We start from the raw sequence: 17,043 nt of genomic DNA, 5'->3' as shown, positions 1-17,043 counted from the left end.
GGAGGCGACCAGAACTGAATTACAGTGGTTCAAATGCAGTGGCAGATGTCAAAGTGTCATGAGGGTGCTCTCAGCGCCTGGGAGCCCACATTCCGGGGAGTTTCTGGCCTCGCCAACTTTCCCTTTCCCTTTCCCTTTCCCCCCAACAGGGCACCAACATCATGCCTCTCCTTCACTCTGTCCACAAAGATCCCACCCAGTTCAAAAACCCGGAAGATTTTGACCCTACCCACTTCCTGGACGAGAAAGGCAGCTTCCGCCGAAGTGATGCCTTCATGCCCTTTTCTGCTGGTGAGTTCCTAGTTGGGGGGTGGGAAGATAGGCAGTGGGAAGTGGGGAGGTGTACAGAATGGGCCCCTCGTCTTGCCCCCCTGGATTGTGTTATAAGAGTTAAAAGTTATGAGTTAAAAGGGGTCCTTCTCCGGGAGGGAGCCTGGACCTCCGGCAGAGCACAATTGAAAGCCCTTACCGGCTAGTAAAATGACAGAGACCAGAACAGAATTCTAGTGAAAAGCAAGGCGGCTAGTTAAGCCTGATCTTTATTAAAAGCTGTTGCAACAGGGTGCCCCCCCCACACACACAGGAAGGGGGGAGAGACCCAGAACAAAGGTGTGCAAGCTCTTACTGTATACAGTAATACCTCGGGTTACGAACGCGATCCGTTCCGGAACGCAGTTCGTAACCTGAATAGTTCGTAAACCGAACGCAATGGGCGCCACCATTTTGCGCATGCGCAAAGCGCGATTTTCGCGCTTTGTGCATGCGCAGATCGCGCGATCACGCGCGTGCCGCTTCTGCGCATGCGCCGAAAACACTTCCGGGGGTTGCGCAGTTCGTAACCCGAACTGTTCGCAAACCGAGGTGGTCGTAACCCGAGGTACGACTGTATAGAAATTTTAAATTGCCCGCCCTGGAGTCTAAGACCGCCCCCAGATACATCATAGCTACATCACAGAAAAGGGCGTTCTACAGCAGAAATCCGAGTGCGTTGTTTTTATCCTGCCTGGCAGGTTACCTGTTAATGGTCATTTGACTGGATTACTTGGGGAGCCTGGCCAGTCTTTTGTAATGATAAATACTTAGTTCCTGAGCCTGGTTACAGGCTCACACCCTATTCATATCTTAAATGTGCCCTTAAGACAGGATTTGTGAGGAAAGAGACAATGGGGAGGTTTCCCACTTTGACCTCACAGAGAAATATTTGAGGTCAATTTGTTCAGGACTTCTTTTGTGTGAAGTTTCAGACATGTGGTTTATACAGTATACAGTTATGAACATTTATCTTATATATATGATCTTAAAATTCCCTCTTATTCCGAGTGAGGTTTACAAGAAAGAAAATAAGCAATTAAAATGTGAATGCAAAAGGCTTAATAAATCTAAAGAGGCTTAGATGATCAAATAGCCAGCAAGACTGAAAAGGGGGTGAAAATAATGTATTGAATTGCCATAGAAACTGTAGTAATGGTCTCTAAATTTGCAACTGTACATATAAATAAGCACATGCAAATGTTATGCAAATGGGTGCCAACTTTTTTGGGGAGAGGAGCGATTAGGAACCCTGTGCGGGGGTAGAATAAATTTTGGCATGGCTGGAATCGTAGAAGAATAGAATCACAGAGGTGGAAGGGACCCCCCCCCCAAGGGTCCTCTAGTCCAACTCCCTGCAATGCAGGAATCTCAACTAAAGCATCCCTGACAGATGGCCACCCAACCACTGCTTAAAAACCTCCAAGGAAGGAGAGTCCACCACCTTCCACTTTCAAACAACTCTTACCCTCGGAAATCTTTTCCTAATTAGTTTCCTAATTAGTTATCCTAGGATCGTAGAATTGTAGAATGGGAACAAGGATCATCTGCCCATTTCGGGGCTCAAACCCGCAACCCTGAGACGAAGAGTCTTGTGCTTTCCTTAGGCCCTTGGGAATTAATCTGCCTCCCAGGGGGCTGTTCTTCTTTTAGTGGAGCGGGCAGGACGTCACCCTGATTAATAGGCTGCTAGAGAGCAGTTTATGTACAGAAATTTAGATGCTGAAACTCTTGCTCCTGAATGCAAAGCCTTGAAGGAACTGCTGACAGGTTTGTTTTTCCTCCCCTCAGGGAAACGCTTGTGCCTGGGAGAAGGTTTGGCGCGAATGGAGCTGTTCCTGTATCTCACCAAACTCCTCCAGCGTTTCACCTTCCAGCCCACCTGCCCCCGCGAGGAGCTGGACGTCTCGCCCGTGTCCAGCGGCACAGGGAACGTCCCTCGCCCCTACAAATGCCTCATCGTCCCTCGCTGAGCTGCCCCTCTTGCCCCTTGCCCCCCATCTCCCCAGAACAGCCTTCCCTGGTGGGGTGAAGCTCTCCTGGTGTTTCTGGGGGTGCCACCTTGGGAGAGGCACTGCCCTCCTTGCCAACCGTAGCCCAGGTGGCTTTCTTTACCTATAGCTGGAAGCTGGCTGGATCTTTTGCATGGGGAGGGAGGGCTGAGCATTTTCTTAGCACAAGGCAAGATGCAGAAAGGAGTGCAGGGCTCTCAATGTGCCCACCCCCATGCCGGAAAAGAGAGCCTTGGACCAGATCAGGTGTCGGTAACATTTTCCGGCCGTGGGCCAGAGGATTCAAATGGACTATCATCCATGGGCTGGACATGGGCGGGGCACGCACAGAAGCGATTTTTGGCGTCCCGGACATGGGCAGTGTGGCGCCGGAAATGGCTTCTGTGCATGTCCGCGGCTGCACAGACGCGGTTTCCAGCATCTGCACAGGTGCCATTTTTGGTGCCGCTCGGCGAGTCCCCGATCTGCGCTGCGCTGGTTTAGCGTAGCGCGCGAGGGACTCGCTGAGCGGGTGGCTTGGTTCACGGGCAGTCTGTGGGTCGGATAAATGGCCTTCATGGGCCGCATCTGGCCCATGGGCCTGACGTTGCCGACCTATGGACTAGATGCTCCATTGGCCTGACTCAGTGGCAGGCAGTTCCAGGGGTGCCTATGCAGCTTTGCATGCCTGTGGCGGGGCAGGCACAAATCAGGGTGCGGGTGGCTTTCATTTTCAAAGTGGTGGGGTTAATCTGGTACAAGCACCCCAGCTTGCCAGGAGCTCACCCAGGCAGCAACATTTTAAAGGGACATCGCCAATCTTGAGAAAAGCACCCTCCAGCCTGTTACTGCTTTGGGGTACGAATTCTTTCCCTCGGAGAGCCATTATTGCTTTCTGTAAACTGCAGACTGGGATTGTGCCCAAATTCCCCTTGCTCCTCCACATTCTTGCCCTGCCCAGCAGAAATATTAGGTCGGGTAATCTCAGGTGTGCTTTTTCTCAAGAAGTCGGTGTAAACATTTACCAATAAAGGACTCCTCCTTCCAAGGGCTGAGAGCTGGGTTGGTCCTTGCAAATGCCTCCTCCAGGCCGAGACGGGCATGTCTTCAGCACCAGGAGGGCAGTGGCCGGAGCGCAGTTGATGCAGGAGCTCACCAGCAGGACAGGGCAGGTTTTGCTTCCAGGTGACCTGCTGGCCTGGTGTTTGCTGCCCCAATGATGGGCTGGTGGTGATGTTTGCTGCTGTGCCTTATAAGGGGCCAGCCAGTGGTGTAGCATGGAGGGGGAGGCACGGGCAGTTGCCCCAGGCACACAATGGTTAGCGGGTGCAAAATTTCAACACCCAGCAGTGCCTCAATACAGCTGCATTCTTCCTTCCCTGTTCTCAGTTGAAACAGCTTCTCCATGCGAGCCTGGAAGTGACCTCTCCAGACAACGACTCTTCTTTTCTTATCTTTGTGGCTGCGATCTCCTGGGCGACTCGGACACTGTTAGGCAGTTGAATGCATGGTCCGGAGCACTGGCAACCCATGCTATGCCACTGGAACCAGCTTCTGCCAGCCGTGGACCAACTCCCTTTCTGCATCTTGGTATTCAGGGCACTTCCAGATGGCTTGTTTGTGGAACACTCATTCTGATTTGTGGGCAGGGGGTTTAGATGCTGTTAAGGACACAAGAACGTAAAGACATAAGGAGAGCACGCTGGGTTGGGCCATTTAGTCCAGCCACCTGTTCTCACAGTGACCTGGGAATCTCGATAGACTGCCTCTGCAACTGGAGGTTCCATAACAAGAGCCTGGCTGCTGGATCAGGCTTATTGGACTGTGAATTTGTCCCATCCTATTTTAAAGCCACCTACCTGTTAACTCGTGGCTATCACTGCCTCCTGTGGGTGGGAGTTCCACAGTTTACCTATGTTGCATCAAAGCAAGGGATATTCCACACTTCCCAGTGGATTTCCCTGTCTCTTTCCTTACGGCAAAAAGTCAGGTCTTTGCAGGGACGCGGGTTTGTGGTGCAAGACCCCTGTAAACATTGCCTCACCTGAATCTGCCAGCATGTGACTGAATCCCAACCCACAACAGTGGCATCTGGAAAGCAGCCTTAGTTTCGGCTGGGATTGAAATGGCTGAGTCATTTTCAAGCAACCCGTTGCAGAGCAAATATTTTATTTGTAGAAAAACCCAGAGTGCCATGACCTCCCGGCCTTTCATGGTTGTGTAGGGAGTAGGTGAGATAACTGAGATGTCGACATTCTCAGCTGAGGCATTGGATGGGTGGGCAAGTTTATTGACCTCAATGCTGACCCCAGAGTGTTGGTCAGGGAGAAAGGATGACAGACCGCAGCAACAGGCAAGAGGGCGGAGCGAGAGAAAGTGATAGATGAGAAAAGAGATAGGAGAGAGACGGAGAGAGAGAGGCCTTTGCATAATGGATTGCCACAGCCATTCAGAAAAAAACAAAGTTTGCTGTTTGACCGTAGAGCAGACTCCCTCAGAAGGTGATGATTCTTCTTCCTTGGAGGTATCTAAGTGGAGGTTGGATGGCCCTCTGTCATGGATGCTTGAGTTGAGGTTCCTGCCTTGCAGGGGGTTCGACTGGATGACCCTTGGGAGGTCCCTCCTGCAGTGGCGGAGGGCAGGCACGCTGCCCCCAGGGACGTGGCGCGCATTCTGGGGGTGTGGCATGGCGCGTGATTTGGGGGTGGGACGGGCAGCCGCGATGGCACCCCTGGGATTGCGCTGCCCGGGGCGCTGCGCCCCCGCCGCCCCTATCTTCCTACACTACTGCCCTCCTGACTCTACACTTTCATGATTCTATGTCTGGCTGCAGGGGGGATGAGCTGCCTGGCCTTCGAGCGCAGTGTCCTTTTACCGGGGGATGAGGCAGAACTGGTAGGGCCGAGGGATGCTCCCCAGCCCCGTGGACTCTGGCGTGATGTCAATGTCCTCGGGTTTCATCAAGGGCTTCAGCTTGAAGTTCTGCAGGATGGTGGTGAGGAAGATGAAAAGCTCCATGATAGCCAGGCTTTCTCCCAGGCACACCCGCTTGCCTGCAAAAGGGGGGGGGGAGAGAAGGAAGAGGGACAGAAATGCCTCTGTGCCTTTGAGGGTCGGGCAAAGGAGGCTCTAGATCTGCTCTGACGTCATTTGAAGGTGCGCTTAGGGATGGGGTCTCCAGGTTGCCCACAGTGGAGCAGACCTTCGTAGGGAATAGAGGAACCTTTGGATCCCTTCCAAGGGGCACTTAATCTCCCTTCTTCATGGTCTTTAAATCCCTTTCACTTATGGAGAACCTGCAAGCAGGATTCAACCCAGTGGCTGTGTATGCACTGCAAAATTATTAAAAATAAATTAAATTTATACCCCGCCCTCCCCAGCCAAGACCAGGCTCAGGGTGGCTAACACCGAATATAAAACAATTAATTAAAATACAGCTTAAAAACAAGATTAAATACAACATGAAAATTAAAATGCAGCCTCATCAGAAAAAGGAAAAGGGGGGGAGGGGATCAAGTTGATTCCAGGCCAAAGGCCAGGCAGAACAACTCTGTCTTACAGGCCCTGTGGAAAGAAATCAAATCCCGCAGGGCCCTGGTCTCATGAGACAGAGCATTCCACCAGGTCGGAGCCAATATTGAAAAGGCCCTGGGCTCTGGTTGAGGCTAATCTGACTTCCTTAGGGCCTGGGATCTCTAAGGTGTTACTATTTATAATAAAAGCATAGTAAAATGCTTACTGACAGACAGCCTAATAATGAAATAATCATCATACTAACAGTCCTCTCCTGCACACTTTTACAGACTGTTGATTACTTAATAGCCATAGGCCTTGGTAAAGAGACTGTTTTCGCCTGGAGCCAGGCGAGCCTCTCTGGGGAGAGAATTCCGCAAATGGGGAGCCACCACCGAAAAGGCCCATAAGAAGAGTGGACTAGATGCGGGGCTAGATGTTCTCTTCCAACTCTACAGTTCTGTGATTTCCGAGTGATCTCCCTGGGGAGGTTGTAGATTCTCCTTCCTTGGAGGTTTCAAAGCAGAGGTTGGGTGACCATCTGCCATGCATGCTTTAGTTGGGATTCCTGCACTGAATTGGGGGTTCCTTCCAATTCTACAGTTCCATGATTCTAAGAGCCTGATGGATCCGGCCAAAGGAGGCCCATCTAGCCCAGGCATCCTGTTCTCACAGTGGCCACCCAGATGCCTATGATGGGGAACCCACAAGCAGGACCTGAACCCCTGTCCTGCTCTTACCTGCCGAGAAAGCCATGAAGGCATCATTCTTCTTGAACCGCCCACTCTCGTCCAGGAAATGAGTCGGGTCGAAGGAGGTTGGATTCTTGAACTGCGTGGGATCAAACTGAGATGTGCAGATCAGTGGGATGATGTTGAGGTCCTGTGGGTTGGAGGGAGAGGAGCAGGAGGAAGGCATGGTTGAGAACCAAGGGCAAGAAATCCCTGGCAGACGGGTGTTGAGTCATGGGGAGGGGCCTTAGCTCTAGGAGCACCTGCGCTGCCTGCAGAAGGTCCCAATTTCCATCTCTGGGTAGGAATAGGGAGAGCCACTGCTGTCCACCAATGTGGACAACACTGAGGAAGGTAGACCAGATGGTCCGACTCGCTGTGGCAGTCGCTTCCTGTGTGTGAGTGACATACCTCCAGTCGAGGGAAAGCTCTTCTGAGCTTAGCTCAGTGTGGCACAATGGCGAGAGCGGTGGGTTCTGACCTGGGAGACCAAGGTTCGAATCCCCACTCAGCCATGAAGCCTAGTAGTGACCTTGGGTGAGTCAGTCACCATCTCTTCGCCTTGACCTACCTCACAGGGTTGTTGTATGGGTGAAATGCAGAGGGGGAGGACAACCCTTTGCACACCTTGAGCTCTTTGGAAGAAAAGCTGGTGCATATAAATATCTCAAGGGCTGTCCCGTGGAAGAGGGAAGAAGCTTGCTTTCTCCTGCTCTGGAGGATAGGACTGGAACCCAGGGCTTCAAGTTAAAAGAAAGGAAAACCTTTCTGATGGAAAGTGGGACCGACTCCTTCGGGGAGGTGGTGGACTCTCCTTCCTTGGAGGTTTTAAAGCAGAGGCTGGATGACCCTCTGCCATGGATGCTTTAATAATAATAATAATAATAATAATAATAATAATAATAATAATAATAATTTTTTATTTATACCCCGCCCTCCCCAGTCAAAACCGGGCTCAGGGCGACTAACACCAATAAAATTACAATAAAATATAAAAAGCAATTAGTTAAAATACAGATTAAAATACAATATTAAAATTTAAAATTCAGCCTCATTCTAAGTAGTCCATAAATCCAAGCCATGAGGGAGGAAAACACAGGGGTCAGACTGAATCCAACCCAAAGGCCAGGCGGAACAGCTCTGTCTTGCAGGCCCTGCAGAAAGATGACAAATCCCGCAGGGCCCTGGTCTCCTGTGAAAGAGCATTCCACCAAGTTGGGGCCAATACTGAAAAGGCCCTGGCCCTAGTGGAGGCAAATCTAGCCACCTTATGGCTTGGGATCTCCAGAATATTGTTAGCTGGGATTCCTCCATTGCAGAGGGTTGGGCTAGATGAGCCTTGGGGTCCCTTCCAATGCCACGATTCTATGAAACACCCTGTTTCCAGGGCCACATCATAATTAAAAAGGGAGTAAGTGTGGAGTTCCTTCCGCTAAAAGGACCTATGGCAAGGTCTTGCCCATCTGGACTCAAGAGGGTAGAGAGTTTCCTGGCAGGCGTCATATAATAATAATAACAACAATAATAATAATAATATTTATACCCTGCACATCTGGCTGGGTTTCCCCACAGTTTCAGGACTGTGACCTCTCCTTTCGGAAAGCAGGCCATGGGGCATCAAGGCAGGGTGCTGCCAATGGGGGTCCTACAGAAGGAGACCTTCACTGTCCCCCATGGGGTGCGCTTCCCCCCTTCCCCCTCAAACCTTGGGGAGGGTGTATCCATGGAACTCGATATCTCGCGTGACGGTGTGGGGCACACCCATGGGGACGATGTCGGCGTAGCGCTGGATCTCGTGGATGACGGCGTCCGTGTAGGGCATCCGGCTCCTATCCTCCATGCAGGGGCTGCGGTTCATCCCGATGACCTGGTCAATCTCTTCATGGAGCTTCTCTGCAGCAAGGAAGGAGGGCGGGGAAAGCTTTAAAGCGGTCCCAGGTGGGGCGCCGGACAGGGAAATGGGCTGTGGTGGTCTGCAAGGGGTTAACTACGGGAAGAGCCCGTGTCGAGGGTGGGTGGGAGCAGAAAGGGAGAGGGCGCAGGAGTTTGCAGACAAAGCTCCCCTTTGACCCACTGATTTCAATGAGCTTATTGAGCATGATTCCAGCATGGCAGGGGGTTGGGCTGGATGACCCTTGAGGTTCCTTCCAACTCTGCAATTCCATGAGCCTATGAAACCCAGGGACCAATTCTAGCTCTTCTGTAGCATTTCAGTAAGTGACACCTGGGCAGTTCAGAGCAACTTCAGACTGGACTAGAAGCTTGCAGCCCTCTCTGGCCATTGTGCCTCCCCTGGCTGTGGCTTTGTCATCCGGCTGATCGCTGTGTGGTTCAGGGGTCCTGTACTGGCTTCCTTCTGACTGCCTATTTTGAATCTGTTTGTAGGATTTGGCACTCCTGAAAATCACCCCAGCCTCATGTTTCCCCAAAGTGACTTTTTTTGCACCTCTGGTGGGAGACTAGGGTTGCCATATGTGTGGAATTTCCCAGACATAGTTGGAATACGGCAACCGGAAACAGTGTCGAGGCAGAAATTGTTGCAATGTCTGTGTTGGAAGTCAAGATTTTGGCATATTTCCTTAAAAATAGCCCCAAATCTTCATATTTTTTTAATTGAGATTTTGCAAAAGGAAGCTCAACAACCTTTTGCAAAACTGTAAAAAGCTCAATAACTTCTGTGCCCAGATTTTCACCATTTTGAAAATCTCCCTATGGGAGACTGAGATTCAAATCCCGACTCAACCATGAAGCATTCACGGGGTGTGACTTTGGAGACTAGTCCCTGCTTTAGTCGAAATTCCTGCATTGCAATGGGTTGGGGTAGATGCCCCTCGGTTCCCCTTCCAACTCTACAATTCTACGATTCTATGCTTCTGAGCCTAACCTACCTCACAGGGTTGTTGTGGGGAGTAAATGAGGAGAGCCGTGTGCGTCACCTGCAGCTCCTTAGAGAAAATGGTGGGATATAAAATACGAAAAGCAAATAAATAAAAGACTTCTCGGACCGCATCCTCTGACCCATGGGCATTCCTGTGTGAGAGCAGAGCAAGCCCCCTTTGCTGACCTTCCACCTCGGGATGCCTCATGAGAATTCGGAGTCCGTATCTCAAGGTCGAGCTGACCGTCTCCGTCCCAGCAAAGAAGAGGTTCACCGTAGTCTTTGACATGGTGTCTTCGTTGAAGTGTGTGTCTGGGTTGTTTTTTTCCTGCAACAGGGATATGGGAGGGGCTGAGAAACCTCGACAGCGTCAACAAAACTTGTGAAGAATACAATGCAGGATGCCATCCCTCAGGGCATCATTTTCATTCTGCATCTCTGATGATCTGTGGCTATGATGATACCGTGCTCATTATGCAAACTCCCTTTCCACACCACGCTGTTGGCGCCTGCAAAAGCACTTCTTGCTTTGTTTCCAACCGGCGCACGAACCGTAGCTTCCTGCTGAAATCCTGCAACTTTTTACCCCACAAATCTTTCGCTTTATTTTTGGGGTCCTGCTCTTGTCGTGTTGCAGCACAAGAGTTGCCCCTCCGTGTGGCAATAGTCTGGGAGGAACACTGATTTGATTTAATATTTGTATCCCGCTCTTCCAACCATAAATGTCAAGCGCAAAGCAGCTCACAATAATCGCAACAGCATTCCAAAACAACGAATGCTACAATTATTATAATATCGAACATGACAGCATATAAATAAAGTAAACCACAGCAGTGAATTCATCAAAACAATGAATACAATTCAAGAGTAACCAATACATTGCAGGGGGCTGGACTAGATGGCCCTTGGGGTGCCTTTCACCTCTACAATTCTATGATTCTAAGACAGATTGGCTGCAATGTGCTCTTTGCCGGGCTTCCCTTGCGCTTGGTTTGGAAGTTGCAGTCTGTGCAGAATACTGCAGCACGATTGCTGACAGGAGCGAGTCCTTGTCAGCATATAACTCCTGTGTTCAGAGATCTGAACTGGTTGCCGATTCGCTACGCGGTCAAGTTCAAGGTATTACTGTTAGTAACAACTTGGAACCAGTTTACCCCTGAGATTGCCTTGCTCCAAATACACCTGCTCAACCACTTTGATCGGTGGATCTGGCCCTCCTTCTGCATTTGTAAGATCTCAATATTTTAGTGTGGCAGCACCTGCACTTTGGAACTCTCTGCCACTTGATATCAAGCAGGCGCCTTCGCTGTCCTTTTTTCAACGCCTCCCCAAAAAACTTGTTTGTTTAAACAAACCTACCCAGATGCTTAGAAAGTTTGTGCGTGTCTTAGTCTATTTTTAGTCTATTGCTATTTTTACTTTTCAAAAGAAATTCCTGATTTTTCCTTATTGATCATCTTAGTTTTATCTTTTTTTTGTAGCGCGCTTTGAGATTGTTGTTGTTGTTTTACAATCGAGTGGTATATAAATTATGTGAAATAAAATAGCTAAATTGTAGTCGGTTGAGTAACCGCTGTTAGAGAAGCTTCCTCCTGCTCACAAAACTGCAATTTTCCTGGCTTCCTGGCAAAGAGGGAAGCGATCTGGAACTAATGGCAGCTCTTTGGGATGCTGAGGATACCTGCTGGATTTTGATGAGGAAGCAGTCGATGAAATCCCGGGGGTTGTTGACGTCCAGCGTTTGCCGGTTCATCTCTAGCCGCTCGCCCACAAACTTGGCCAGCTTCAGGTAGTTTTTGTAGATCTGACGGTGAGGCCCAGGGATGTACTTCATGATCTTTGGAAAGGTGAATAGCATCTGGGAGAGCAGAAGCAGAGGACCCCAGTTTACGCACAGCGCCCAGTACATTCCCCCACATCCATCTTTTGACTGTGCCCATAAGAGGAGCCAGGAGAGCCAGGCTGCTGTTTCAGACCAAAGGCCCACCTTGTCTAACATCCTCCTGCCCCAGTTTCCCTTCCCCCACCTCTGGCTTGGACTCACCTGTCCCCAGGTGGAGCTCATGAGCTTCCAGTTGCTGTTGATGAGGTCCAGCAACATGAGGAATTTCTTGTCTGTGTATTCAAAGCGGTCCCCGAAAACTAAGGTGCAGATAATGTTGGAGCCAGCACAGCTCAGGAAGAAGGTGGGGTCAAAGGGTTTGCCTGGGAATAAAGCGAGATGAAGCAGATACTGTATATTGTTTTTAAAAGCATCTTTCACAGACTTCTACCGTAGTAACAGCCCCAACAGCCACCCTTCTCTTTTAAATGGACTACCTTGGAAGGCAGTGGACTCTCCTCCAATGAAGGCCAACTGTTAGGGATTTTTTTAAAGCCGTGATTCCTGCATTGAAGGGGGTTGGACTAGATGACCCCTGGGGAGCCCCTCCTACAGGTCTATGATTCCAACCTCTTGCTCTCCTGATGTTTACAGATGTTTACAGTTTCTACAATGGCTGTGCTGGCCTGGGTTGATGGACTTTGTAGCCCAAGACATCCAGAGAGCAACAGGTTTGTGAAGGCTGAAATGGGATGATGATGATGATGATGATAATAATAATAATTAATTATAATAATTCTATTTATTATTACTCCACACATCTGGATATCCCTAAACTAAGGTTTCGTTATGCAAGAAGGGCTCTGTAAATAATAATAATAATAATAATAATAATAATAATAATAATAATAATAAATTTCATTTTTACCCCGCCCTCCCCGGCCAGGGCCGGGTTCAGGGCGGCTAACACCAAATATAAATTACAATAAAATGCAATACGAAACAAAACAAAACAAAAACAAAGCAACAAACCACAGTTTTGCAGGGGGTTGGACTAGATGACCCTTGGGTGTCCCTTCTAGATCTATGATCCTATGATTTCGTCATAATTTAAATCACAGGAAGTCTTTTCATCAGCTTGCTTTCAGTAGGGGGAAAGGGCCCAACATTGCTGAAGGATCCAATGATAAACACACTCCTTTATTTTCTGCTTCCTTTCTCTCTCTTGGACCAGATAATATTATAATAGTATTTATTTATGCGTTTGTACCCCAGCTTTTCCTCTGAGCAGCTCGAGGTGAGGTATACACGGCTCTCTTCCTCGTTTAATCCCCACAGCAACCCCATTCCAGAAAATGTTGGGAAATTGGTGGAGCAAATCCCTTTCTTTCTTTCCTTCCCCTGCCCCTGGGCAACCCCTTCCCCACCAACCTTCAGTTTTGTGAAACTCAGCCACCAGGAACTGAGCCTCTTCCTTGATCCGCTCCTCAATGGATCTCTTTCCCATCCCAAAGTTCTTGAAGGTGCTGATGGCAAACCTGCGTAGTTGCCTCCAGCGCTCCCCAGTGCCGTACACGATCCCTGAGGGAAAAAGCAAAGGATGAGCCCAAGGCCAGTGGCATGAACCCCCAGGGAGAAGCCCCTAACCCAGTCACTCTGGCCCACAGCCCCCTTGGTTCCATAAACTCATACCCGCCCTACTCTGTCGAAAGCCTTATTCAAAATAGTGGTCTACACCAGGCATAGGCAAACTCGGTACGGCCTATTTTATGGCTGCGTCTTATTTTTGGAGAAACAGGGTAGGTGTTTTGGGACTACAACTCCCATCATCCCTAGCTAACAGGACTAGTGGTCAGGGATGATGGGATTTGTAGTCCTAAAACATCTGGAGGGCCGAGTTTGCCTATGCCTGGTCTACACAGCCCACTAAGGGAGATAACCTATTAAAATTCAAAACAGTCTATGAAAAGATTAAGAATGGGGGCTGGATGAAAGAGGAGATTGTGTGTATGGGGGGGGCAGCAGGAGGAGAAGATTGGATTTGGGGTCAAAAGACATTATAGATTGGGAGTGGGGTGAAAAAACATAATGGATTGTTTTACGATGATTGATAAATCTGGTATTGAAAATGGAATGGCTGGCCAAAGAGAAATTAAAAATGATGTTAATAAATTAGATGTAAAGATATTTAGCTGATTTGGTGGGGGGGGGGCAGTGTGACCAGGGAGATGAGATGGCTGTTGAAATTTAGGAAGGAGTAGAATTAATTGGAAGTAATTAAAGTAATTAAATATGTAGATGGATGGGATATCTTTGGAAGGCATATAGGCTGTAGGGGTAGAAATGTTAAGTGTTAGATTAAATTGATTAATTGTATTTTGTTAAGATTAATTTGGAAGTTTTAATATGAAATCTGTATAATTGTTAAAATGAGAGAAATTTTAGAATAATGGTTAGATCGTATAAAATGGTTAAGATTATGATATATGAAACTGCTTAAGATGAGTTGAATTGGAAATCAGATAGGGGGGACTTGGGGAAGTCCACATAATAATGGATTGTGAATTAGATAAAAAGAAAAAGGATTATTTGTTTTGTTTTCGTTTTATGTAGAGTGTATGTGTTTGTTATATTGTAGTGGTTTTTGTTATTATGATTGTTGTATAAAATCAATAAAAATTTCTTTAAAAAATAAAATAAAATTCAAAACAGTCTCAATTGCTTGCACCTTTATTTAAATTCCAGCTAAAACTATTTACAGTGGTACCTCAAGTTAAGTACTTAATCGGTTCCAGAAGTCCGTACTTAACCTGAAGCGTACTTAACCTGAAGCGAATTTTCCCATTGAAAGTAATAGAAAGTGGATTAATCCATTGCGGGCGATGAAAAACACCCCCTGAAACAGCAATTTAACACAAATTTTACTGTCTAATGAGACCATTGATCCATAAAATGAAGGCAATAATCAATGTACAGTGGTACCTCAGGTTAAGTACTTAATTGGTTCTGGAAGTCCGTACTTAACCTGAAGCGAACTTTCCCATTGAAAGTAATGGAAAGTGGATTAATCCGTTCCAGACGGGTTCGCGGAGTACTTAACTTGAAAGTACTCAACCTGAAGCGTACTTAACCCAAGGTATGACTGTAGTTAATTCAACAAAAAATGATGAACTTGATACAGTACAGGCTTTTCAACAATACAGGCTTTTCAATGTCTGATAGTCATTTAACCATTTCCTCATGCTATGGATGGATTTGATAAAGTCATAAGAACATAATGATATATAATGCATCGAAAAGGATGTTTAAAATAACATTTGTAAAAAAAGCCAGAAGCTTTTCTTTTGGGAATTATAGGGACAGAACTACCTAAACTGTATAGAAACTTATTTATGTAGGCAACTACAGCAGCAAGAATGTTACTCATTCAAAAATGGAAAGAAGCAGAAGTCCCAGCAAACGAAAAATGGATACAAAAACTTACAGAATATGTAGAAATGGCGAAGCTTACCAGAAGAATAAGAAATCAAGACAACAAACTTTGTTTTATAAAAGAATGGAAATGGTTTATTGAATATTTACAGATAAATTGTAAACAGATAAGAACATTGGAAGGTAATAACCTGCAGGTTTATAAGAGTATATATTTAAAGCAGATGAAAAAAATGAGCAAATTAAGTTAATTTGGATATGCAGAAGATATTAAAAATTTTTTTAAGGCACTGCAGAAAGAGGGGGAAGGAAGTCAACTTTGAAATGTTAAAATGATTGTAAAATTTGTGAAATGTATAAACCTGAAAAACATAAACATAGATGCTGTAACTAGAGTGGTACCTCCAGTTACGGACTCAATCTGTTTCGGGGTGCTGTTTGCACCCGGAAAAGACTGCAACTAGAGCGCCGCTTCTGCACATGTGCGCGGCGCAATAGAGTGCTTCTGTGCATGCACGCGGGGTGAAACTCAGAAGTATAGACTTCCGAGTTTGCTGCATTCGTATCCTGAAAAAATGCAACCGGAGACTGACGTAACAAGAGGTACGACTGTAAATAGGTACCACTGCAGCGGGAAAGTAAACAGTGTTTCTGTGCGCTCTGGCACTCGTCACGGTCCTCCGTTTAGTCATGCTGGTCACATGACCCGGAAAACTGTCTGTGGACAAACGTCAGCTCCCTTGGCCTGAAAGCGAGATGAGCACCGCAACCCCATAGTCGCCTTTGATTGGACTTAACCGTCCAGGGGTCCAATACCTTTACCTTTTAATCATCTGACTTGCCTTTCCACTGGGAGGCCAGATTCCCAATAACTGGTCACTTAGCAGGAGTCTTAAACCACTACTTCCGGGGCTCCCCTACTGCCCCCTTGCCTCTTAGCACCCCTTCTGTAATCTCACCTCCTACTTGGGGAGCCACTGCAACGCTTCCTTTTCGAAATCAGCACCCCATCCCCCATTCCCTCACCATTTCCTTTGCTCCACATCTGGACAGCGGGGAAGTCTCCTCGGCCGCTGAACTCCTCTGCCTTGTCAATCAAAGCCTCCTTGAGCACCTGGTAGCCAGAGAGGACCACGCAAGGCCGAGAGCCCAGGTGGAAGGTGTACATTGGCCCGTAGGTCTTGCTAAGCTGCAAAGAGGAGAAGGAAGCAGGAAGTTGTTTAGGATAGGGTTGCCATATTTCAAAAAGTGAAAATCCAGACACAAAAGGTGGCTGAGCTTTTCTTAGTTTTGCCTAAAGTTGTTGAGCTTCTTTGTTTGCAAAGTCTCAAAAAATAAAAATAAATAAATGAAGTTTTTATCAGAGTGCTGTTGTTTTTTGCCCCTCATTTTCCCTGTGAAAACCCACCAATCCGTGGAAAACTGGAATTGCCATTTGTTTCTGTTCAGCGTTAAAGAGCAGGTTTTGCTAGGCTGCGGCTAGAAAGTGCAGGGCAAAAGGTAATTATGGATGAGTCCTCTGTCTCACTGCCCCTCCTTGTCCTACAGGCAGAAAACCGAGCCTTACAGCTTCTCCCTTTCCCCATTCTCCCCCTGGGCTAAGACTCCAAAGTTGGTCCCTGTGCAATGCAAAAAAAGAGGGTCAGGGGCGCCCCCTTCGACGGGAAAACTGAGCCCCTTCCAACTCCAACCTCCTCTTGCTTGAACTGAAAGCAACTGAGGCAGAAAGAGCTTGTTTTCAAGTACTGGGGCTCAAGTCTGATTATTATTATTATTATTATTATTATTATTATTATTATTATTATTATTTAAAATTGTATACCACCCTATAGCTATAGATCTCAGGGCAGTCAACAACATAAAATTACAAAATAAAAAGATGAACTGAACAACAACAACAACAGCAACAACAAACCCCCGTCCCTAGCTCTGAAGATCTTACAGCGACAGAATGATGCTTTGAGCATGGCCAGAGGCACTTTCGTTGCTCTTTCTCAGTTTCTCTGGCTGAAGCCCCCTTTTTAGGCTTCTCCTGCCCTCAAAGAACCAAAATCCGTCCTGCTTTCATGCCTGATGTGGAAATTGTAAAATTACACCCCCGACCCCAACCCCCCCCCCCCCCGCGCCTGGCTGCCGTGGTCTCACTTCTTTCAGGGAATTTATCAGCTCCTTGATGTCCACTTGGTGCATGTTTCCGATGAAGGGGAGCGGGGCTGGCCCCGGAGGAAGGGTCCTGAACTTCTTTCTCGAGGAGAAGTGGAGGAAGAGGAGGCACGAGACGACCATGGCCAGGAGGATGCCAAGGACCCCGCCAAAATCTATCCTGGAGGGGAAGAGCTCCATTGCGCCGGCCGCAGTCTGCAGAGC

At 47.7% G+C, this 17,043-nt stretch overlaps 2 protein-coding genes across 3 annotated transcripts in view; one reads left to right on the top strand and one right to left on the bottom strand.

Annotated features, from left to right (window-relative positions):
• The window catches only part of LOC118087883 (cytochrome P450 2F5), a 16,555-nt gene extending 12,286 nt beyond the window's left edge, over positions 1–4,269 (top strand). Inside the window, exons 8-9 of the mRNA XM_035120946.2 lie at positions 150–291; positions 2,101–4,269. Of these exons, the coding sequence (XP_034976837.2) occupies positions 150–291; positions 2,101–2,282 (324 nt within the window). The 3' untranslated portion in view covers positions 2,283–4,269. The remainder of the gene's footprint in view (positions 1–149; positions 292–2,100) is intronic.
• LOC118087881 (cytochrome P450 2F3-like) lies at positions 3,175–17,043 on the bottom strand. 2 transcript variants are annotated; one of them, XM_035120945.2, is made up of 10 exons: positions 16,822–17,043; positions 15,703–15,865; positions 12,676–12,825; positions 11,467–11,627; positions 11,104–11,280; positions 9,609–9,750; positions 8,250–8,437; positions 6,554–6,695; positions 5,176–5,353; positions 3,175–3,961 (listed from the first exon to the last, which is right to left on the bottom strand). In XM_035120945.2, the coding sequence occupies exons 1-10, from the start codon at positions 17,017–17,019 to the stop codon at positions 3,955–3,957; spliced, it is 1,506 nt and encodes a 501-aa protein (XP_034976836.1). In that variant the 5' UTR covers positions 17,020–17,043; the 3' UTR covers positions 3,175–3,954. The 2 variants fall into 2 exon arrangements, with proteins under 2 accessions (XP_034976836.1, XP_060131490.1); XM_060275507.1 differs by lacking the exons at positions 3,175–3,961; positions 5,176–5,353; positions 6,554–6,695 and having other exon boundaries at positions 8,260–8,437; positions 9,433–9,750.

The sequence above is a fragment of the Zootoca vivipara genome, chromosome 6 (assembly GCF_963506605.1).
Source record: "Zootoca vivipara chromosome 6, rZooViv1.1, whole genome shotgun sequence".
Lineage (NCBI taxonomy): Eukaryota > Metazoa > Chordata > Lepidosauria > Squamata > Lacertidae > Zootoca > Zootoca vivipara.
This window is presented reverse-complemented; position numbering and strand designations above follow the sequence as displayed.

Excerpts from the sequence above, each read along its gene's own strand:
- LOC118087881 (XM_035120945.2), bottom strand. The coding sequence starts at position 17,019 with ATGGAGCTCTTCCCCTCCAGGATAGATTTTGGCGGGGTCCTTGGCATC. Across the intron at positions 11,281-11,466 it reads TGAGCTCCACCTGGGGACAG|ATGCTATTCACCTTTCCAAA; the intron begins GTGAGTCCAAGC and ends CTGCTCTCCCAG. Across the intron at positions 8,438-9,608 it reads GAGGCATCCCGAGGTGGAAG|AGAAGCTCCATGAAGAGATT; the intron begins GTCAGCAAAGGG and ends TCCTTGCTGCAG.